Source organism: Aristolochia californica, unplaced genomic scaffold (genome assembly GCF_029961685.1).
Source record: "Aristolochia californica isolate CCGP_79_NKW_82.1479 unplaced genomic scaffold, dmAriCali1.0.hap1 SCAF_7, whole genome shotgun sequence".
Taxonomy (NCBI): Eukaryota; Viridiplantae; Streptophyta; class Magnoliopsida; order Piperales; family Aristolochiaceae; genus Aristolochia; species Aristolochia californica.
Window position 1 is genome coordinate 37,714,490 of NW_027182268.1, and position 24,685 is coordinate 37,739,174.

The 24,685-nt window shown below is 40.0% G+C and overlaps 1 protein-coding gene across 2 annotated transcripts; it reads left to right on the plus strand.

Annotated features, from left to right (window-relative positions):
- Window positions 1-1,074: 1,074 nt before the first annotated feature.
- Window positions 1,075-24,682, plus strand: LOC137936408 (uncharacterized). 2 transcript variants are annotated; one of them, XM_068781055.1, is made up of 7 exons: window positions 1,075-1,389; window positions 1,945-2,164; window positions 9,878-10,001; window positions 10,084-10,430; window positions 10,766-11,807; window positions 24,154-24,347; window positions 24,429-24,682. In XM_068781055.1, exons 1-7 carry the CDS (start codon window positions 1,295-1,297, stop codon window positions 24,510-24,512), a joined length of 2,106 nt encoding a protein of 701 aa, XP_068637156.1. In that variant the 5' UTR covers window positions 1,075-1,294; the 3' UTR covers window positions 24,513-24,682. The 2 variants fall into 2 exon arrangements, with proteins under 2 accessions (XP_068637156.1, XP_068637157.1); XM_068781056.1 differs by lacking the exon at window positions 1,945-2,164 and having other exon boundaries at window positions 1,076-1,389.
- The last annotated feature ends 3 nt before the right edge of the window (window positions 24,683-24,685 follow it).

The window sequence follows — 24,685 nt, forward strand, 5'->3', positions numbered from 1 at the left end:
AGATGTTATAATTTCAAATACGTCGCATGCCACGTTGGTTTTGACGCTCTCCCTCACACTCCCTCCCGTCGTACAACGAACGGGAGGTGTCGAACGGCCTGGAAAATGTTCAGCAGGACCGGTGGAAACTGGAACCTCGACCAAGAAAACATGCTACTTGCCGTCGTCGTCCCGGTTTAAAAACTCGACAACTGCTCTGCCGCTTTTCATTTCTCTTACTAGCCATTTTTTCTTCCAGCCCTTCTCTTTCTTTGATTCATTATAGCTTTCTTCTCTGTAAAACACTGGATTAGAAAATTACAGCTCTGACTTTTTTGTTTTTTCGAGCCACTGCTCGTCGTCTTCTTCTCCGAATACTGCCTTTTTCTTTCTAAATTTTGAAGAGTGAACGAGGAAACTGGAAAGTCATGCTTGCGAAGGAAATTTCAATCTATTTGGCCTTTTTGGTTATAATTCTGGATTAATTATGAATTGATTCTCTCCAGCGTCCCTCCTATTTGCAAAACTTAAAAAAATAAAAAAATGGAGAACAGAGAAGCAGGAGAAGAGGGCCCCGATCCCTCCTTCCATACCTCGACCTCCCGGTCCTATTTGCAATAACTGTAAAAAAAAAAAAAATGGAGAACAGAGAAGCAGGAGAAGGGGGCCCCGATCCCTCCTTCCCCACCTCGACCTCCCGGTTCCAGCCGATGCTGGAGGACTGAGTTAGGAAGGGGAACCAGGCCTCCCTTTCTCCTGTCCCACTCCTGCGTAGGACGGCAATGAGTGGGAAGTGGTCTAAGGTAGGGTGGGTCCCTCGCTCGTCTTTCCTGCTGTACGGCGTTGGCTGAAGGAGGGTCCGCTAACAGAGATGGTAAGGGGATCTTTGCCTCCCTGATTCTGCCACGTTAGTCCACATTTGCTGCGTGTAAAACTTGTACCCGTGATATGGCATTTTTTGCTCGAGACATCGCAAGTGGAGTTACCCCCGCCCGAGTGGAATTAGCCTTATAATATACATCGGCTAGCGAGCTGGTTCGCCCCTAAGTCGGTTCTCGTCGTGCACTTGAAGCGAAAGAGTTCTTCATGATCAGTAAGCTGCATGACATGGTCCACTCACTCCCATTTATAGCAGTCACCAACAACCTGCTGTTCGCCCCAAATCACGCGCTTAGTACCATTTTCGTACCAGGAAGAGAGCTTCTCATCTGTTATTCATAGTGGAGACAAGGGTTTAAGGAAGAAGAAGACGGCAAACATCTAGCTATATTCACTATCTGTATAATCTGTCGATCGGGCGTTTAACTAGGAAGCCATGTCAGAAGATTCACAGAAATGCTTTCAGAAGGTCATGGACAAGCTTTTCTATGCTCCGAAATCAAAACCTCCTCCTCCTTCCTCCCCATCCAGGTTTTTTCTTTGTTACGGCTATCTCTCTCTCTGAGTACTCTTACGCTCATGGACATTTCAATGTCAATGATTCAATGATTACTGCTAGAAGTATATCCGTTGTTAACGTTATCTCTTCATCTATCTGATAAATTTCTGCCGAAATTTTCTTAATTTAATTCCATGTCTCGGTGCATTTGGGTTTGCTTTTCAAATATTTACACCTTTGGATGGAATGGTATGGAATGAGAAGGGCTGCTTTATTAACTCTTCTTAAAATCCGTGTGTAAGATTTCTTGGTGCTTTCTAGATTTCCTTGTCAGTCTTTGTAGAATATTATCATCCATCTGTTGAAGAACTTACAGCATTCAACTCGTTTAGTTTTAGTGTCTTTGTTTCTTCCCAACTGATTATCAATGCTGAAGATCTCTTCTTTCATTCTGTAATGTTTATACTGTCAACTCTGTTGGAATTGGCTTATGGGCTCTCCCAGAATCAACAGAATCATTTAGGTACTAAACGTATGATTCTGGAGATGTTTACTTTTTTGTTTTGTTTTTAACAATTTTTTTGTAGTTCTACGGGTCTATCATCTAGAGGTAAAAAGCAGCTAAAATGGACCCCAGTCTCCCAAACAGATCAAAGTTTGAGGCATAATCTAATGGAAAAGAACAGCATCAAGCGGTCTCTAGCTCCACTAGGGTCACAAGCACCAGTTTGCAGACCATGGGACAGAGGCGATCTCATGAGACGTTTATCCACTTTTAAGTCGATGACATGGTTTGCTAAACCCAAGGTTCAAAGCTGACTTCATACTTTTCGTTTGCAATTGTTATTTTTAGTACAAATATAATTTATCTGACGGAAATATTTTATTTTTCTTCATTGGATATCTGAATGCATTGATGATTGAACCACTGGCTATATTATATACTTCCTTCTTGATTTCATGATGAAAACAAAGGATAAATGCATTAATTTGGTTTCTTCGTAATTGTTAGTATATCATTTCATAGTTTGCATAACTCAACCTTCTTTTTCCTTCTAGCTGTTCTTCTTCTTCTTCATCATCTGATTTTAGGTAGTAACAGAATTTGATTACCTTGTTGGTTCAGTCCTGAGTTAATGGACACCAAGCCTCGAAAGGTGTCTTTCCATGAATCAAGGGAAACTGTCTTTGAAAGATAAAGAAAGCATTCCTTAGGCAGATTATATAGTGAAAGCTAATCTCTTTGGCCGAGGTTTTAATCTCAATTGGTTCCCTTATGTTGGTTATAGCTATATGTAGTAAAGTGAGTTACTGCAAAATTTAAGAAAGAATATAACTGGAACATATGAAACTGGGCAGGCAAGCATATGAATGGCTGAATATTGGGTATAGAATTGCACTACAGGGATTTACATGCTATTTCAACATGTCTTGTGCCTGCTGTAGAGTATTTTGGTTGCCATTCATATTTATTATTATGAAGAATTAAGTGAAAACAACTGTGTCATTGAACAACTTAATTAGTTTTTTTTTTTTTTTTTTTTTGTGTGTGTGTGTAAATTCAAATGAAAAAAATTAGTGATTTAGTGCCCTTAACAAAATCTTTTACGTGCTTTCTTTGCTCCATTTATTTGCTTTCTTTTTAATTAATTTCAGAGGAAACAATTCCAATTGTGACTCCACTAAGTTTAGTGTAGTCATTTTCATGAACAAGAGACATAATTCTTGATGCTGTATCTGGTCCACAGTAGGGGCATCTAGTTTTTATCTTTATTCTTATGTTTACGGCAAGAATGGTTTCATCCCCATCACTTGAAACCATGGACCTCTTCAAGCAACAAGAAATTTTATGGTCTCATGTCCCTTGTTTTGTTGAATTAATTTTCGGCAAATTAGCTGAAGAAATTTAGCATACCCGAGTTTTTTGGATCTAAATTGAATCTGATGCGGTATCTCTGAACATTTAAAGAGAAATTCTGGACCCGCTAGGCTGTGCCTGTCACTGTGCTGTCCAAAAAGGCTTTTGAGCATAAGGGAGTGAGAAAATTCTTCTAAATGGCCCACCATCGTTGGGATGAGGCTTTTTTTTTCAGATTTAAGTTTTCTAATGACAAGAGGCTCCAAAAGGAGAACTGTACACATTATGAAACATAATACAAATTTCTAGAAAAGCATTTGGGAGAAGACTCATGATATAAGTTGCAGCCGATATCAAACCTGGTTCTTTCATTTTTGTTTTTACTTTTCGGTATATACCATCTCATAAGCCTTATTGTTGAAAAATCAGTACAATGGCATTTTGGTTATTTCACCTTATCCTCATTCTCATATCTTGATGTAATATTGTTCCTTATGTTGAAATGTCTATGATCCATTTTTCATATATATAGGACATGTAGAATGGGAGATATAAGGAGATTTGGGTTTCACTTAAGTGTGGGCATTGCTGTAATTTTATCAATACCACTTAAATAAATAACTCGGGCGTTGTGCACAATCCCCAACACAACTCTATTTTGGAGCTCTTTCCTCTCCACTCTCTCTCTCATTCTCTCGCCATTCCTCTCTCTCCTTACTTTTTTCATGGTATCAGAGTAGTACATCACATCTGGGAAGGTGCTTTGTCAATAATTTTTTCACCCTTTGAAGCCGCAGTCTACATAAAAGAAGGATCTTTTCAGGTTTTTTTTGGCTATTGGTTGGTAAAAATCCATTTTTTTCCTTCTTTTCTTTTTGCCATAATCCTAACGTTACTGGTTTTGCTGTTCCTAGGACAGATCTTGATGTTTTAAACTACCCAAAAAAGGGTTTTTTATGCTGATCTTGGGATGTGCACCAACTCCCAACCTACCTGTGATGATGCCATCCTCACTTTATGCTGATGTCAGCCCTAATTGGTGACAATCTGGGTTATTTGATCTAAATTTTGAAGTTTAGGCTGTAATTCTGGTGTTTTAAGCTGTGCACATCACATAACTGTCCTAACCCTAATTTTGAGGGATGGGGCCCACCTAGGCTGATCATACAAAGACTTTTGGAAGGTTTATTTGATCTGATTCATGTTTATATATACATGTTATGGCTGATTCTGGTGAGGTATATACCCCATCTAAAGAAACTTCTAGTTTTGATGGGAAGGATATTATTACTATTACATTTGAAAAATTAAATGGTGACAGTTATCTCACTTGGGCCAAATCTGTATGGATATATTGAAAGGGTAGGAAGAAGCTGAAGTTTATTAGAGATTACCCTCCTATCTCTCTTGATAATGATTGAGAAGTAGAAGACAACCAAGTAATGACTTGGATGGCCAACAACATAGACTATTCTCTTCGGATTCAGGTTATGAATTTTGAGATTGCCAAAGCTATATGGTTGTCTCTAAAAGCTTTATATGCTCAAGAGAGCAATCTTTCCAGGGTATATGAGTTATTGAGTTCTTTGGTTTGAAAAGAGGTAACAAAACAGAATACTATAGTTCGTTTCTAGGTATTTGGCAGGAAATTAATGTTTATAATCCATTATCTACGTATGAATGGGCACACAGGGAACAACAAAATTAGCTCCTAGTGGCAAAATTCTTTGATGGTTTGGCCACTGAATTTGATAGCATAAAGGCACCGATCCCAGTCTCTGATGAAGTACCTAACCTCTCTACTACCCTTAATAGGATAATAAGAGCTAAAAAGAAAATTGTGCCGAAAGCAGGGAAAGATGCAAAAATGGGAGAGGCCACCGCACTTAATACATCAACTACTGCATCCGGTTCCACTAATTCATCCAAAGGACACACAGGGATTGACAGAGGCCGAGGTAGAGACAGTTTAGGCCGAGGTCGAGGCTGGGGGGATGGCAAATCTGAAAGGAAGTCTGTTTTTTGTGGGTGCACTAATCATTACTTAAACAAATGCTGGATAAAATTTGGAAATCTTGCATGGGCAAATTCTACTATACATGATGGTACTGCACTTGTACCCGATGTTACAACACCTGTCCACCTGGTGCCACAGATGAACTGCAACAATTGATTCAGCAACAACAACAGGTTGCTGGCGTATGGCACAACTCTCCATTACCTTTTCCTCTGCATCCTTGGCTCATACTTCTCCTCCCACGAGTATGTCTGTATTTATTGTGTGTCATTTCCCATCTTGGGTACTTGATTCGGGAGCTTCTAAACACATGTTAGGTATGTCTTATTTGCTGACTTAAAGGAGTCTCTGTTTATTAAACATGTCAATCTTGCTGATGGGTCAATTTCACCAATACAAGGAGTGGGGAATGTTATTCCTACTTTTTTCTTTTCACCTCATTCTGCATTGCTTGTTCCCAAGTTCCCTTTAAATTTGTTGTCCGTTAGTCAAATTGCTAAGTCTATGAACTGTCCTTTAACTTTCTATCATACTCATTGTTTTCAGGATCTCACGATGAGAAAGATGATTGGTTCCGCTCGTGAGAGAGGGGGCTATATTATTTGGACAACCACAGACCATATAATACCTTACATGCGCTACACGCAATTGATTCACCTCTACAATGGCATCTTAGACTAGGTCATCCATCACCTGCAAAGCTGATTCAAGTAGTTCCAGAATTTCCTTCCAACATTACTTTCCCGTGTGAGTCATGTCAACTGGGCAAGCGGCGCCAAAGTTCTTTTCCAGTTTCATATCATCAGACAAGTAAATTAGTTGAGTTTGTTCACTCCGATGTCTGGGTCCTTCTCATGTGACTAGTCAGTTCGGTCATAGGTATTTTATTTTATTCATTGATGATTTTATTAAATGTACTTGAATTTGGAGAAAAATATGAAGCTTTTGATGGACTCCAACTTTTTCTAATAAAATAAAAAGTAAGTTTGAAGCCTCAATTAAGCACAGACAATGGTCTTGAGTTTGTAAATCAAAAGTTTAATTCATTTGGTCAATCTCAAGTGATTATTTATCAAACATCTTGCGTGTTTATTCCACAACAAAATGGAGTTGCTAAACGTAAAAATCGTCACTTACTTGAGGTGGCTTGAACTATGATGATTCATATGAATATCCCTAAATCATATTGGGGTGATGTTATACTTATTGCATGTTTTGTTATAAACAAAATGCCTGTCTTCAGTTCTCGATGCTAAAATTTCTATTCAGACTGTATTACCTACTACACCTCTTTTTCATGTACCACCGCATGTATTTGGTTGCGTCTATTTTACTTATATTTTCTAATCATCTAGGGATAAATTGTCTCGTCGTGCTATTAAGTCTGTCTTTTTGGGATATTCTCGGACACAAAAAGGGTACAAATGTTTCTGTTCATCTACGAGAATAACATTTGTATCTACATATGTTACATTCTTTGAGTCCTCTAGGTCTGAGTCAGTTCCTCCAGTTCACTTAGTTCCTAGACCTGTTGTTCCTATTCCAATTGATGATAGTACTCAGACTACACGTGATGTTCCTATTGAGAAACCGATATTGGCACAGACAAACACCTTCTCATCCTACTCCAGATCTCTCTCTCACCCCGGACCATGACTCTGTATTGTCTCCTGATCCTGAGTTGAGTGACCTACACCTTCCTATTGCTTTTCAGAAAGGTGTTAAGAAAGGTACTTGTCATTTTCTATCTCATTTTATCTCTTCTGATTCCTTACCTAATAGTTATCGTAAGTTTGCTTTGTCTATCTCCACTTGCACCGTTCCTTCTTCAGTGCGGGATGTTTTTTTGTCTCCTCATTGGAAGAAAGCCATGTATGTAGAGATAGAAGCACTAATTGATAGAGGTACCTGGGAGTTATGTGACTTACTTCCAGGGGCTACAGTGGTTGGTTGTTGATGGGTGTATACAATAAAATAATACAATGCAAATGAGTCCATTAAAAGATATAAAACTCGTCTCGTTGCTAAAGGATACACCCAGACTTTTGGAGTGGATGTATTTGAAACCTCCTATCTGGTTGTTCGCCTGTCCTCTATCAGAATACTGGTATCTGTTGCAGAGAATCAAAGTTGGTCTTTGTTTTAGCTAGATATAAAAAATGTTTTCTTGTATGGTGATCTTGAAGAAGAGGTTTATATGGAGCAACCTCCGGGGTATGTTGCTTAGGGAAAGATGAATAAGTATGTAGAATCAAAAAACTCTTTATGGCTTAAAAAAAAGTCCATGGGCATGGTTTGAAAATTTTAGCTAGGTGGTTATGTCTATGGGATTTCTCAGAAGTTACTTACTGTGATTATTCATTGTTTATTATGAAGAGATTGTCTGGAATTATTGCCTTACTGGTATATGTAGATGATATCATCTTATCAGGGAGTGATAGATCAGGCATCGAAGAAGTCAAATCACACTTGGCGACACACTTTCAGACTAAAGATCTGGGTCAACTAAAATATTTTTTGGGCATCGAAGTTGCAAGAAGCAAGGAGGGGATTGCTTTTACTTAGAGAAAGTATGTAACTAACATGCTTCAAGAGTATGGTCTTTTGGGAGCTAAACCAGTTGATACACCTATGGTGGTAGAACATTATCTTCGTGATGATCAAAGTCTAAAATTGAAAGATAAAACAATGTATGGAAGATCAGTTGGGAAACTTATATATGCTACAATTACTATACCAAATATCTCATTTGCAGTCAGTGTATTGAGTTACTTCATGGAGCATCCACGTAAGATTCACCAAGAGGCTGCATAGAGAATCTTAAAATGTCTGAAAAGGGGCACTAGGAAAGGGTCTTCTCTTTAGACCCAATGATCACTTGAGGATTAAGGCTTTCTCCGATGTTGACTATGCGGGCTCCAAGCTTGATAGAAAGTCAACTACTGGGTACTCTGTATTTCTAGGAGGAAACTTCATCAACTGGAAAAGTAAGAAATAGAATGTTGTTGTTCGATCTAGTGCAGAAGCAAAATATAGAGAGATGAGCCACACCGTAAGTGCATAAATGTAGGTGAAATCAATTGACTAAGAGTTAGGCTTCTATCAAAAGTATCCTATGACTATGTGTCGTGATAATCATGTGGTGATCTTTATTGCTAGCAATTTGGTATTTCATGAGAGAACGAAACATATAGATGTAAACTTTCATTTCATTTGGGATGCAGTGATGAAGAAGGAGGTGATAACTCTATATATTCGGTCTGGTGATCAATTTGGAGATGTTTTCACTAAAGCAAGGGGAAGCGTGAATTTCTGAACTTCTGTGATAAGCTGGGCCTCATTGACATTTATGCTCCAGTTTGAGTGGGAGTGTTGAAAAATAAGTACAAGGGCATTTTGGTGATATCACCTTAACCTTCATTCTCATATCTTGATGTAATATTGTTCCTTATGTTGAATTATGTTTATCATCTTTCATATATATAGGACATGTAGAATGGGAGATATAAGGAGATTAGGGTTTGACTTGAATTAGGGGCATTGTTGTAATTTTATCAGTCCCACTTAAATAAATAGGTTGGGGTCGTGCACAACTTTATTTTTTCTCTCTCTCTCATTCTCTCTCTCTCTCTCTCTCTCTCTCTCTCTCTCTCTCTCTCTCTCTCTCTTTCTCTCTCTCTTTTCACTTGTCTTATGTAATAGAACATGACTGGCATATCAAAGCGAAAAAAAGGAAAATAGAAATAGGATAAGAAGCAAATAATTTCCACTGACTCTAGAAGTTGTCTGCCTAAAAGGCAATTTATGGAATTTCTTTTTATGGAAATGTGGTCTCACATATTGCTGAAGGCCTCAAGTGAAATGAGGTCGGGAAGATGCCTTTTTCTTCATTATTTCAGTGTACATTACATTTGATAAGTTGAGTTTGGAGATCGCCGGGTAGGAGCCTTTGGTTTTATATGAGAGCTTCTCCTCTAGGCACCATCTTCATTGTAATGGGTATAAGGTGTTTATACATTAGCAATTATGAATGCTCCAGTATTCATTAGGCAAGTTGCATACAGAAGTAGGGTTTGTACTAGGAAATGGGAAGAACTACAGCTGATAATTTGTTGAAAGAATCCATGAGTTTAAACCTCACATACCTAGCATTCCCTACTTCAGGCTGGTTCTTGTTTTGGAGCAACTTTACTTGAATAAGCATAGGGTATTTGTTGCAAACATTTCAGGTTTGAATTTTTTGACTGCTTATGTAAAACATGATTGCACCTTTAGTTAACTGGTGATGACGGGACTTTTGTTTGGTTTTGCTTTCACGTCTGACTGGTTTCTGGGTATTTTATTGCTCTGAAGAAAAGTTTTCTGTGTATTTACAGTATTCAAAAAAAAAATACATATAGCAAAATGTTGTCCTTTCCATTCCTGTTGCGAGTAGTTAACAATCTCATTTGTTGTTAACTATTTCTGTTAAACTGTGTTTTCTCTTCTTCCGTACATTCCTTGGGTAGAATAGATGGATGCTGTTTCTCTATGTAAGTGCTTGACAACAATCTTTTTGACTTACACTTTTCTGTATTGCTCTCAGTCCAAATTATCTTTGTTCAAATCAATAACTTTTTCAGTCTTATTTTGCATTCTCTCTCAGGTGGTTAGTCCAGTAAACTGTGCGAGTAGGGGTTGGGTGAATGTCGATATGGATACTATATCTTGTGAGGCATGTGGAGCTTGTCTCCTTTTCTCTACTCCCTCATCATGGACACAGCAGCAAGGTATGCTATATTATCTGTTCTCTGTTGCTACCACACTTATGTTCTTTTCTTTTAATGTCTAATATGTATTCGGTGATGTCAGTTGAAAAGGCAGCTGCAGTATTCAGCTTAAAACTAGACAGTGGACATAAGCTACTTTGTCCGTGGATTGACAATGCATGTGATGAAACATTAGCCTTATTTCCACCAACACCTGCTCCAGCATTGGTAGAGGGATATAAAGAACGGTCATCTGCACTAATTAGAGTTTCAGCCCTTCCTGTAATTTCTCCTGCAGCCATGGATTATATGTGGAGCCCTAAGCTGCAGTGGTTGCTGGACCAATATTTTCATTCATTGTGTGCATTAGGTAGTGCAGTTGTGCTGGCTGACTCCTCTAGAAATGAAGGGCTCGTAAAGGGAGCCGCTTCACAGGACCTTTATTACCAGGTTTGTACTTCTAATATAGCAATATTGTTGGGTATGGATTTCTTTCGTTTTCCTGTGAACCGGTGAAGCATCTATCCTTACTGTCTGAAGAATGTAGGGTCTATGAGATATTGAAATGTTGTCCTTTAAATTACATTGCATGGCTGATTTATTTACAGAACTTTTGTTGTCCTGACAATTAAAGGCAATATTCTCCATGTGTAACCAGGAGTTACTTCCTTGCAGAAAACAAGAAATGCCATTTTTGTCTAATTCATTTATTTGTGATGGACAGAAGAGTTCCATCTTATTAGCTTCATTTGATATTAGGTACCTGATGGTTAAAGCTCTTACAGGCACAGAAACTCATAAGCTTATGTGGTTGGGAACCTCATTTACTTCCGTATAGTGTAGACTGCAAGAATCACTCAGAGCCAGCTACAGAAGAGAAGATTTCTTCTTCAGAGATCATAAAGAAACAGGAGCATGAGGTCATAGTTGGCTCCTCAGACAATAGTAATGATGTTTCCAAGCCCAAGAATGAAAATTCTGCTCCCCATGAGTGCGAGACTGATCCTGCATCTGTCGTTTTAGATTGCCGGTTTTGTGGGGCGAGGGTTGGACTATGGGCTTTTTCAACCGTCCAGCGCCCTCTAGAGTTAGTAAGACTTGTTGAAACCGCACAAGTTAGTTTTCAGGCCGACTCCAACAATGGCGAAGAACTTGTCAAGAGACACCCTACTGGTGCCTTGTCGACAGAGATGCCTTCTGGTTTAAACATGACAATTGCAGGGGGTCTTCCACCAACAAAACAGAACCTCAAAGCAACAGTTTCTTTACCCATCATCAGCCGGCATCTAAGAACTGACTTGAATTCTACTACAAATATGGGGAAAAAGCGTAAGAGGACTGGAGATGGGAAAACTGAAGAAATTGATGGAGTGTCCAAAGATGAGAACATCATAGTTGAGAAAGAGGGTTATTTTTCCAATTCTGACTCTTTGCATGAAACCCCAAATGAGAAAGAGACTAGTACAGCACAAGATATGGGTGGAGGGAACTTTTTGCAAGATGCAGAAACTGCAGCAATTTGTGGGGAGGAGGATCACACTACTCCAATTAGAGAAGTTGCGGCAAATGCTATTGAGACCTGTAGAAAAGGCGAAAATGATAGGTCACCGGATCATATAGAAGCAAATTTATCACATGATCCTGAGCCGACGGGCTTGGTAGTGGATGCTCTTCTGGATAATGCATGTGACAGAGAAGTTAGAGTAGGGGATGGAGTTTCTGATAATGATAACAGAGACCTACAGCTAAATGATCAAACAGTCGGAAGAGTGGATAATATGATGCAGATGTCCATCAACAATGAATTCACTGCAGATCATCCACCAGGTGAGGTCTTTATTATTTTTTTTTCACTTTGGTGATAGAAATTTATTGGAAGCTTAACTTGTGGATTTAACAGTCATGTTGGTGGAGAGAAAACAAAGTAGAAGGATGAAATGGATCCTAGTTGTTTGTTGATCTCTATCAGATTTTTGACACAGCTGGCCTTAAGCAAACAAAAAATTTAAAAAAAGATAAGAATTTGAGCTGGGAGCTCTGAGATTGGACTAATATTATTCAGAATCAAACATATAGCAACTTCATTGCATCCTTCTCCTAGAACTGAGTTTCTGTTATAAAGCGTACTTACTAAAATAGGACTTTTGTCAGACTTAATAACAATTGAAGTTGGACACCCTAAACTAGCTGTCAAAAAATGGATTGATTCCTTCCAAATAACTAGCTGAAGGTAGGAGAACTCTTCTCATTATCTATGCACAGAATCTTTTGAATTCTAAACCATTGTGGGACTATTCTCTTTTATGAGACAACCAGCTTGGGACTCGGAGCACATGCATAACTATTGAATGGTGGACCTTTTTTATCTACCTACCTTTCTGTTTACATCCAGGCCTACATAGATAGCTTTGCCCAAGTTATAATGAACTTGCACATGGCTCACGAAATGGAAATAGATGGGCTGCTTTAGGTTTCTTTGATACTATGTTGAAGTTGGGTTCATTCATCCGAAAATAACCAGCCAAAGTTAGGAGGCATTTTCCAACCTTAAAAATACCGGATCTTTTCCGAAGCCAGTCTCTGATAAGAACAACTCTCTTTCCTGATATGTAGAGCATAAGAGTACTACATAACAGTGAGACTTTTTTACCCTGTAACCCTAGCCATAGAAAGAATTCAAGGAGCTAGAAAAGTTACTTGCTGACTTTAGGCTCTTTGAAAACAAACCACTATTAGAAGGAAAATAAAACCTAATAATGAAAGACTCGCCAGAATAAGGCTCTGCTAAAGGAGGACAACTGCTTACTGTTATGATTTTGAAATTACTGAATGAGGATGGTTGCTGACTTGCTGAACATAGGCAGATACTGAGAGTTGTTCTGCTTAGCTGCTTTCACCCCTTCCTCGATCCTATAAAGTTAATCTTCTATGTATGCTGCAACAGATCTTAAGAGCTTTTCATGCATTTAATTTAATTTTTTTTTTTTTTGAGTGAAATCCAAATTTTATTCTGAGAGAAAGGAAATACAAGCCTAGTTAAGGAGCGCCCCCTTTACAACTAGAGATTGGAGGGAGGCTCCATCTTTAGCTAGCGAGTCAGCCAAAGACTTGGCTGATTTCGAAATATGAGTCCAAAAACATTCCAAAAGGGGTAAAATGTCAAAAACTCTGTTTCACATTCCAGTGTCTCCAAGGAGGGGAGGAGCCAAAGGAGCACTACAAGATGATCACTTGAGAGTCGCCTTTTATGATGAGGGGACCAGCAAGGTGTTCTTTGAAGATAAGAAGACCTTGAAGCAGTGTGAAGAGTTCTGCTAAGTTGTGGAGCGTAATTAACACCTTACACTCGGCTCGAGAGAGGTTAGAGAAAACACCTGTGTGTGTGTGTGATTTTTCTTGTAAACTATTTTATCTTTATAGTGGATTGTTGCAACGACAAAAGCTAGGATGTAGTCTCACCTGGAGGCGAACCTGTATAAATCTTGTTGTATTTTCGTGCTTGCTTTTCCTTTCTTCTGCGATTATTATTATTGCTCTCGTTAGTTTAGAATTAGGGCGTTTAATTCCTAACAAGTTCGACTTCAGCGGAGTCTTTAATGCCTAATGGGCCAAAATACATGATAAGGATTTGGCTTTCTGAATTTCAGAAGGCACCTTCATAATCCTCAATACTTGGGCAGCCTTACGCACTACCATTAAAATTTAGCTTGGTAAGAAGGGACCAAGCAAGAATTTTTGGGGGGGCGCCTGCTGAGATGAAGGCTAGCGAGTTCAGACCAATTGATGCTGCTAGGGGCACTGACGACAGAGAAGTCTTTTTTGGTAGATAGCCAGGAGGCAACGAGTCTGATAACGTTGCTGGAAATCATGTCGGCGGTGCTGACTTTGAAATTAAATCTTCTCTGATTGCGTTCTTTCCAGAGGGCCCACAGAATGTGTCCTGCACATGAGGAAAGGCTTATTCTGCCATAATGAGGTAGAGTGGTGTGAATGATGGACTTGCATGCGTCGAGGAGATTGTTGGGGAGGCACATTTGCAAGCCAATGATGCTAGTCTAGACAGTCCAAGCAAAAAGGCACTGTAGTAGGAGGTGACATGAGGTTTCTTTAGCCAAGCTGCATAGGGAGCAGTGTATGTTGGGAGCAGTGTTATCCTGTTTATGGAGATTAGCGGTAGTGGGGACTTTGTCTTGGGCAACACACCAGAGGAAGAAACACACTTTGAAGGGAGCAACTAACTTCCAAAGAAAGGTGAGATCATGAGGGGTTGATGATGACTGTCCCCTGATGAGTAAATAAGTAGAAGAAACTGAGAAGGAGCCACTTTCCTCTGTGCCATATAATCTTGTCGTTAAGGTGGGGTCGGATTTGAATTTCCTGAAGGTCAGAGTGGATAGCAGGAATTAAGGCAGCCTCTGAGTCGTTGAGGCCTCTGTGGAAGTGGAAGTTCCATCCATCGGGAGGAATCCAACAACTAGCAACCGAAGCTTGGTGCATGGAGCTAATAGAGTGGAGTGTTGGGTAGGCAGCCTCAAGCTGCTTGTTGCCGCACTACCAATTCGACCAAAAGAGAAGGGCATAGCCATTTCCGATGAGGAATCTGATACCCTTCTCAAAAGTGGATAGAAGGGGAAAGAATGCTCTCCATAAAGGCGACAATTTGTAACGACGACCACCTGAAATCCACCAGTGTGTGTTCACGCTGAGTTTGGCAATGAGCATTGGCCGCTAGATGCATTTCGGCTCAGCATTAGCTTTCCAGAGCCATTTGAGGATGAAGGCCAGATTCATGTCTTTCATTAGCCGGATGCCAAAGCCACCTATAGCCTTAGGCATGCAAAGATCGGTCCACTTCACAAGATGGTATTTTAAACCATCTGAGGCTCCTCTCCATAGGAAATACTGTTTGATGGCATCAATTTTCTTGCAAATCAATGCTGGGCAATAAATGAAGGAGAGACAATAATTCGGTATACCTGAGAGGCAAAAGTTGAGCAGAATGAGATGCCCAACTTTGGAAAGAAGATGACCTTTCCAGGTAGCAAGTCGACGCTCCAGTCTTTCTATCACCGGGGTCGAAAGATTCTTGTGAGACCGACTGTCAAAGAGAAGCAATCCGCGGTAGGAGGTTGGCAAGGTAGCAATTTCACAACCCAAGGAATTAGCCATAGCTTGAAGAGTGTCCGCCTCAATGTAATAACCGCTGGTTGAGGATTTGTGCCAATTGACTCTCTACCCAGTGGTGATCTCAAAAAGGCCAATGAGAGCTGTAAGTTTGTTCACTTCCTCAATTGTTCCCACTCCGAAGAAGATAATGTCGTCTGCAAATTGGAGGGGGATGTTGAAGACCTGTTGATTGGAAATAGTTTGGGGCCGTCCAGTTTGCCACACATAGTGGATCATGGCCGAGAGAAACTCCGCCATAATATTGAAGAGGAGAGGGGACAGGGGGTCCCCTTGTCAGAGGCCTCGATTTCTCTTGAAATAACTATAGGTTGTGCCATTTAGGATGAGGGAGAAGGAAGGAGAGGTGATACAACTTCGGATCCAAAACCGCCATTTCATGCCGAAACCCATTTGGAGAAGGTCATCGAGATGGCACCAATTACCACAGTCCAATGCCGATGATGGAGAGGGGTTGGAGTACTGGAAGCTATATATGAGAGGGAGTCTTTGATATGAGTTGGAGATGTGGGAGATGAGGTGGAAGAGGTTTGTCTGGACATTTCTTGGGTGGGTGTGGGGGGGAGTGTTGCTTGGGGGGTGGGTAGAGCAGTGTCAGTGGTGTCGATCAGTAGGGGGTGGCAGTTTCCGAATTTGGGGAGGCAATTTGGGGTGGGTTCAAGGTGATGGGAGAGAGCTGAAACGAGGGTATTTAAAGGCGGATGAAAATGGGTGGTATAGACCACGACAAAGTTTGAGAGTTGGTTGCTGTTTATGGTTTGGGGAACAGAAAGAAGGTGGTTTTGATAGGGTTGTTTGGAGTGGTTATCCGTGAGGATCTGGGTCTGACGTGGCAAAGTGTTTGGGCCGTGGCCAAGTCTCGAGTGGGACAGAAAGGTTAGTATGATGGGATTTGTGTCATGCAAAGGTGGACACCTAGAGGGGGATTGCAGGTGGGGATCACGGGTTGTCTCGATGACTTCTGTGTATGGAGGTAGGCTTTTCAATATGGGGTTAGGGTTGTCAGTGATAAGGCTGTCAAGGTGGATAGGGGTTGTCATGTGGTCAGGAGGGTTCAAATTTGAATTTGGATTGTGACTGCATGGACCAACAGTGACTCGGTGACAAGGCGAGTTGTCCATCGGGTTAAGAATGGTATCGGGTCAGGGAAGATCATTGGGGTGGCTATGTCAGCTCGGTACGGTTGACTCGCAAGCCATGGTTGCTAGAAGGAAGGTTCGACTAGGGGGTTTCAAAGACGATGTTGATCCAGAAGGAAAAGCCATTGACTAGTAGTTTCAGGAGTTTGGATCCAAGGAGGGGCTTGTTGGGGGTGATAAGAATGTGGGCAACATCGAGTCTAGATTTGGAGGAGGTGGTAGTGTCGAGGCCAAAAAATGAACCAAAGGTCATAGCAATCTAGGTGAAGGTCTGGGTATGCCAGAGTTCGACAGGGATGCCCTAGACAGTTATCCATTGCCTGGGGGAGTTGCTAGGTTTGGAAGGAGTCCATTCAGAGATTGTGGCAATGTCCGGTCGATGGATAATGGGGATAGTAAGGGCGGCTGATTTATCAAAGCGAGTGAGAAAGTGAAAAATCCATTGACCAGGCTTTAGGAAAGAGTAGGATGGAGTGTAGTGTTGGTGTAAAGATTTGTGAAACTAGGAGGCAATGGATTGTGGGTCGGGTGGTTGAGCACTTGTGGGAACAATAAGGGATAGAGAAAGAAGTTTCTCACCTTCACTCCATAGTGATGAACGGAGAGAGATCGAGGGTGGTGGCGGTAGGTTATGTTGATGAGTGTCTGTTAGGATGGGTAGGGGGCTTTTCAATGTGCTGGGTTGAAGAGGGGAAATGTGAGGATGGGTGGTGGGGATGATCGAAGCTAGTGGAGGTGTGGAGTCATTTGGGGAATGTTGAAGGAGACAATTGCGAAAAGCTGCCCATCCAAATTTAGAAGCGGTTTTTTCAGGATTGTAGAGCCTGACCATGATGAATTTTTCATGACATCGGGTGATTTTACACTCAAGGCCACCCTAATAGAGGAAAGTTGAAAGGTAGAAGACAATACTACCAGTCCATAGCTCTTGTGTTTGCCTTTCCGCCATTCGATCAGCAGTGCCCTGATCAAAGAGATTCACAAAGGTGGTGATCTCCCTTACAAGGATGGTGATGAAGGATCTTTTGTCACCGGATTGTGAGGTTATTCTAATGTCATTGCTGGTTCTATGGAAGGAGAAAATGGAGGCTCCAGATCTGAAGTTCGCCAGTTGCAGGTGCTTGTCTCTAGGTTGCAGATTCTTTATTTTTCTTCCATGAACAAGCGTCCAGCCAGCATCATTCCGTTCTGAATGTGGATGCTCCATTGAGGAAGAAATCTCCTGGTTCATTGTCTGATGTACCTCTGAAGATCGATCAAGGCCCAATCTTTGGCCAACGGGGTAATCTTCAAGTCCCCGAAGTGTTGTTGATCGCTCCTCCTGATGTTTTGCCATACACTGGGCTTGTTGATGATCCAATTGAGCTCCCGGTCAATCGTCTCTCTCCTTGTCGCAATGGAACTCGCACCAATCTCGCCCTTCTTGCTCTGTCTCACTCTCGGACTCTCGCTCTCACCATCTCTCTTCATGCATTTAGGTTTTGCAAGCAATTCCCTTTAATGTGGAAGTTGATTTAGATTTTGTTAACTTTTTAGTGTTTTTCATGATGCAAAGTAAAAGATTTACCATTTCATTTGTAGGCTATTATATAATATTTCACATATTCACTCAAAAAAGAAAATTCACATATGAGATTGAGGGAGTGGGTTCAGAGGGGTTATGAACTCCTAAAAAGGAGTTGTTCTTTTAAGTATTTTGAACTTCTCTTCTGATAACAATATCTAAGACATGCAAATGACACAAGATTATATGCACTTTCACCCCATGGATCTATGTCTATCCTATCTCAATAAGGAAAAAGGAGATTACGAAAAGTGTGCATTATTAGTTCTGAAAGATGGTTCTTTCTCGTTGTTGCCTTTGTTATTGTTTGTTATGCCATTAGCCAAAATACTGGTCAATGGCCTGTATGGATTCTCTTTTCTTACTTCAGTTAACCAGAATTCTTCTCTTTGAAACTAAAGTGAGATGCCTATGGAATATGACTTGAATGTTCAAGAAGTAGACAACATTCAAACATCTACGACTCACAAATGACACAAGATAACATCCACTTTCATTACAATGTGCTATCCTATCTCAATAAGGAAAAAGGAGATAAAGAAAAATGCACATTAGTTTTCAAAGGTTGTTCTTTCTGACTATTGCCTTTGTTATTGTTTATTATGACATTCAACCTAAATACTAGTCAGTGGCCTGTGAGGATTCTCTTTTGTTATTTCTGTCTCACTATAATTTACAATAGAAATCACACACACTTACAGGTGTTTTCTCTAACCTCTCTCTGGCTACAACTCCAGCTCATTCTTGGTGATGATCGAACCCTAATAGAGGTGCCCCTCAATTATAAAGAGAAAATTAGGGCAACCGCGATACAAGAGTAAAATTTCCAAACTGTCCTTAATGAAACAACAATTAATATATCGTGGACCGGATTCAGCGTAGGGCGTTGATTAGGCTCCACAACTTTACAATCTCCCACTTGGAGACTAATCCATCATCAATATCTCCTCTACAGCGGCAACAACTTCATCAGTCCTCAGAGAGAAGTCCAACTCAAGTTGCACACAACTTCAGTTTCTCAATCGTAACAGTCTTTGTCAACATATCAGCCGGATTCTGACTTCCTTGAATCTTTTCAAGTGCTAAGACTCCATCCTCTAGAGCCGATCTGATGAATAACACACCTGTATGTGATTTGTTCTGGCATGATAAACAGGATTCTTTGTTAAATGAATAGAACTCTGACTGTCACAATACAACACATTCTTTCCATGCTTAAGACATAATTCTTCCCAGAAAGACTACAACAACAATAACATATTCTGCCTCAGTAGTGAAAAAAGCAATTCTCTTCTGCAACTTAAGAGACCCAACTAATTGTTGTACCACCCAATGTGTATACAAATCCAGTGGTACTCTTCCTGCCATAAATGTCTCCAACTATGTCAGCATCTGCATAACTCTGTAATCCCATGTCTGACTTTCTGAAACATAAGGCTGAGTCTGCAATACCTCTCAAATACCTGAGAATCCACTTCACTGCTTGCCAATGTTGCTTACCCGGATTACTCATATATCTGCTCACAACTCCCACTGTATGAGCGATGTCTGGTCTAGTGCACACCATGGCATACATGAGATTGCCAATAGCAGAAGCATAAGGCACATTGGCCATGTTAGCTCGCTCTTGCTCTGTAGAGGTAACTGCTCCTTAGATAGCCTAAAGTGACTAGTGAAAGGCATACTCACTGGTTTTGCATCATTCATGTTGAATCTGCTCTGCACCTTCTTCACATATTCTTCTTGTGACAGTTTCAAGACATCAATGTCCCTAGTAATCCTCATCCCAAGGATTTGTTTTGCAACACCCAAATCTTTCAATACAAACTTCTTGGACAACTCCCTTTTCAACTTATCTATTTCCTATTTGCAAGCACCTGCTATCAACATGTCATCAACATATAGCAGTAGAATGATGTAGGAGTCATCAAGCTTCTTCACATAACAACAATGATCCGCCTAGCACCTCAAGAAACCATTACTACTCATAAAGTTGTCAAACTTCTTATACCATTGTCTTAGAGCTTGTTTAAGACCATACAAGCTCTTTTGAAGTTTGCACACTATTTTCTCCTTTCCCTGTGCTTTGAAACCTTGTGGCTGCATCATGTAAATTTCTTCCTCCAAATCACCATGAAGAAAAGTTGTTTTTTACATCCAACTGCTCCAAGTACAAGTCTTCATTTGCCACTAGTCCAAGCATTGTTCTAATAGTAGTCAATTTCACTACTGGAGAGAAAATCTCAGTGTAGTCAATGCCTCCTTTTACCTCTTGCTGCCATCATGTTCATCTTTTATTCGGTACACCCCCTTTTGGTAATTCAGTCAACTGTCATGTCTAATTGGATAACAACGAATCCATCTCATCCTTCATGGCCAACTCCCACTTGGCTGATTCATCAACTTGCATGACTTCCTCATAACTCTCTGGTTCACCTTTATCAGTCAACAAAATATAATTTAGTGCAGGGGAGTACCTCTGTGGTGGTTTGCTAGTTTTGGCAGATCTTCTGAGTTCTATCACAGGAATGTTTTGATTTATTTCTGGGGGTATCTTTTCCTGGTCTTCCTGAGCAATATTTTTCATCTCAATAACTAGAAGATCTCTCAACTGAATCACTTCAGACTTCTTGGATTTTCCCTTGTGCTCTCAAACTTTGTTCTTAACTAGTCTTTATACAGGGCACCTTCATTAAATATCACATCCTTGCTCCTGATAACCTTACGACTTTGGTCATCTCAGAAGCGATAACCAAACTTGGTACCACCATAGCCAATAAAGAAACATATTTTAGATTTAACATCAAGTTTATTTCTAACAATAGGATCAATATGAATATATGAAACACGACAAAAAACTTTCAAGAAAGAAAGGTTTACTTCTTTGTCGCTCCAGGCTTCTTTTGGTATTTTGCAATTCAATGGTGTTGAGGGACCTCTGTTGACCAAATAGGCAGCGGTGTTAATAGCCTTTAGACCAGAACATCTTTGGCAATCCCGCCTTCAATCTCATGATCCTAGCACTCTCGTTCAAAGTCCTATTCATCTTCTCTACCACACCATTTTGTTGAGGTTTTCTAGGAATGGTCTTCTTTATCTTGATTCCATTATCAGCACAGTACCGTTTGAAATCATCATCTATATATTCTCCCCCATTATCTGATTGCAAGCACTTCACCTTCAAATTTGTCTCATTCTCAACCATTGTTCTCCATCTCTTGACGGTATCAAAGACATCAATTTTTTTTTTTCAGGAAATAAACTCATACCTTTCTGCTTGCATCATCAATCAATGTGACATAGTAATTTGAACCACCAAGGGATGTAACAATCGAAGCCCCCCCCCCCCACATCAGTGTGGACCCACTCCAATTTTGTTGTCTTTTGCTCCTTTCCAGCCTTAGAAAAGCTAACCCTTTTCTGTTTGTCGAAAATACAGCCTTCACACAAACTGTAATTTACAGTTTTCAACCCTGGTAGCTTCCTTTTGGACTGAAGCACTTTTATTCCCTTCTCACTCATGTGATCGAGCCTATAATGCCACAAATCAGAATCAGTAACACCAACAACAACTGCAACCATATCTCTACAACTGGAAGTGATGTACAGAGTTTTAGTTTTAACTTCTCGTGCAACAACCATGGCTCCCTTAGTGACTTTCCAGGCAGCACCATTAAAAGTCACATTATGACCTTCATCATTAAGTTGCCCTACTTAGGTCAGATTACACATCAATTTTGGTACATGTCTCACCTTGTGAATTTTCCACATTGACCCGTTTGACATCCTCAAACTGGTATTACCAATACCGGCAATATCCAAAGGTTCTCCATTAGCAAGATACACATTCTCGTGATCTCCAGCAACATAATTCTCCATGATCTCACAATGTTTGGTGGTGTGAAAAGAAGTTCTTGAATCTAACACCCAAGAGTCAATAGGGCTATCAACCGACAAGAGTAAAACATCTTGTACTTCTTCAATCACCGCATTTGCAACATTGTTGTTCTTTTCATCCTTCTTCGGTGCTATGCAGTTCTTCTTTATGTGACCAGACTTGCCACAATTCCAACACTCCACATTCCTTCCGAATTTGGACTCACTTCTACCATTCCTTGACTTCCCTCTACCATTGCCCTTGTTGGAATTCCTCTCGAAGTTCTTGCCCCCAGTATCGACACTTAGAGCAGAATTAAATGTCGACGATTCTCCGGAGTCCTTTCTACGAACCTCCTCCGCAAAAATGGTATCCTGAACATCCTCCACAACTTAACATCTACGTCAAGTGGACATTAAAAATGCCTTCTTATATGGTGATCTGGAAGAAGAGGTATATATGGAGCAATATCTAGGATATGTTGCTCAGGGGGAGACACATAAAGTATGCAGACTTAAGAAGGCAATTTATGGGTTGAAGTATAGTCCACGTGCTTAGTTTGAAAAATTCAGCTAGGTTGCGGTATCGATGGGGTTCTCGAGGATTTATTGTGCACTCCTTGTTTGTGATGAAGAGGTCATTTGGAATTGTGGTGTTTTTAGTTTATGTAGATGATATTATATTATCTGGGAGTGATATTTCTAGTATAGAAGATACCAAGTCTCATTTGTCTGCATATTTTCAAACTAAAGATTTGGGACTGTTGAAATATTTTTTGGGCATTGATGTGGCAAAAAGTAAAGAAGGTGTTGTGATGATACAACATAAGTTAATAGGAGGCAAGAGGGCGGTTTCAAGAGTATGGTTTGTTGGGAGTCAAGACAAATGATACCCCAATGGAAGTGGGACATGATCTCCAAGATGAACAAAGTGCTAAATTAAATGACAGAACACATTATTGGAGGTTTGTGGGAAAGTTAATGTATGCAACAGTTACTAGACCTAACATTTCTTTTGCCACAAGTGTAGTGAGCTAATTTATAGAACATCCTCAGAAAATACACTTAGAAGCTGCACAAAGAATTTTGAGCTATTTGAAAGGGACACTAGGAAAAGGTCTTTTCTTTAGACCTAACAATCATATGAAGATAGAGGCTCTCTGATATAGATTATGCAGGATCCAAACTGGATAGGAAGTCAATCTCTGGATATTGTGTCTTCCTAGGAGGACATTTGGTTTGTTGGAGAAGTAAAAAGCAAAATGTTGTAGATTGGTCTAGTGCAGAAGCTGAACACAGTGCGATGTCTCACATAATGAGCGAGTTGATGTGGGTTAGGTTAGTCTCACAGGAGTTGGATTTCAACCAGGATGAGTTGATGAATATGTTTTGTGATAATCAGGCTGCAATCTTTATTGCAAGTAATCTGGTTTTCTATGAAAGGGCTAAACATATTGAAGTAGATTGCCACTTCATTCGAGATGCGGTAATGAAAAAGGAGGTAGTAAGTCCGTTTGTTCGGTGTGGAGATAAGTCGTGAGATGTCTTCACCAAGGCCCTTGGCAAGCGAGAGTTTATATCATTCTGTAACAAGCTAGGACTCCTGGATATATATATGCGCTCCAGCTTGAGAGGGAGTGTTAGAAAATACATCTTGGTGTATTTTGGTTATTTTACTACCTCTATGGTTAATTTTCTTTTATGTAATCTTATTTTACATGTTAGGTTATGTCAATGATTAAATTTTCGTGTATATAGGAAGTGTAATTAGGGAGATATAAGGAGTTTGATGTTTATTAAGTGTATAAGGGGCATTTTTGTAATTTGTAACTCAAACAGTTATTTAAGATGTCTGGGAATTTCTGCACGATTCCCAACAAAACCTTTTCAAGCTCTTCAGAAAACTCTTATTCTCCTTTCTCTTTTTTCTCTCAAATTTCTCCTCTTTCTTCACCCAAATCTCGATTTTTACAACAATTCTCCAGAATTCTTCACTATGAAACTGAAGTGAGATGTCTATGGAATGACTTGAATGTTCAAGAAGTAGATTAAATTCGTGCTTGAATCCTTACTAACTTGATTCTAAGATCTTGGGCTACATATTCAAATTGTAGTTGACATCTTAGACGATATATTTGCATGGGCATGTATGCGATGACCTGTTCAATATGACAGTGGCTTACAATAAGTTCTGCTTGCTGCTACGCCTATGTTCTTCAACATATTAAGATGTTGTGGATGTTCCTGTTAAACTTGATTGCGAAGAGTTGAATAACGTTTATGTTAATGATATCGGGTCTATTTAATGTTGCAGTATTTTCTTCATGTACACGTTCATGGATTGCACTTGATTGATTTGGTAGTTTTCACGTCAAGAGGTTAATGCAGGTTGTATTCTATGGCTTTTCAGAGAGGGATTTAGAGTTTGTACAAGGGATCATGCATTTTGATCCAATAAAGCAGCACAGATATTTTTGTCCATGGATTGCTTCCACAGACAAGTCACACCTTCCTGGATGGCAAGTGACACTCTCTGCTTTGTTTCAAGAGGAGTCTCCTGATACTTCATTGAAGGAACCTCGATCAAATTCATCCATCATAGAGGTAATAGCAGCAGTATTTTGTTGGTAAATTTGCTGAATCATTTAGTATGCTTATAATGACATTAGAAAATGTTGTCTGCAGGTAGATGATCCCATTACATCTGTCCGACACCTCTTCATGTCTCCAGCTGAAAAGAAGAGGAAATCATTTTATGGATCAAGATAAGAGGTGTTAGAGGGGGCACATAATATTTTGCAGGAAGGTCGGATAATCTATTATGAGAATACCAGAAAAGCCTTTCAAAGCCAGGTAGAATCAATTTTATGGTTGCTGCATAGATATTATTGTAACATTTGATAATTGAGAATGAAATATTGGATGTCATAGTCTTTTGATGG

Bases quoted from the DNA above. Each gene is read 5' to 3' on its own strand.
- LOC137936408 (XM_068781055.1), top strand. From the start codon at position 1,295: ATGTCAGAAGATTCACAGAAATGCTTTCAGAAGGTCATGGACAAGCTT. The intron at 10,002-10,083 runs GTATGCTATATT...CGGTGATGTCAG, and splicing joins ATCATGGACACAGCAGCAAG to TTGAAAAGGCAGCTGCAGTA. The intron at 10,431-10,765 runs GTTTGTACTTCT...AAGCTCTTACAG, and splicing joins CACAGGACCTTTATTACCAG to GCACAGAAACTCATAAGCTT.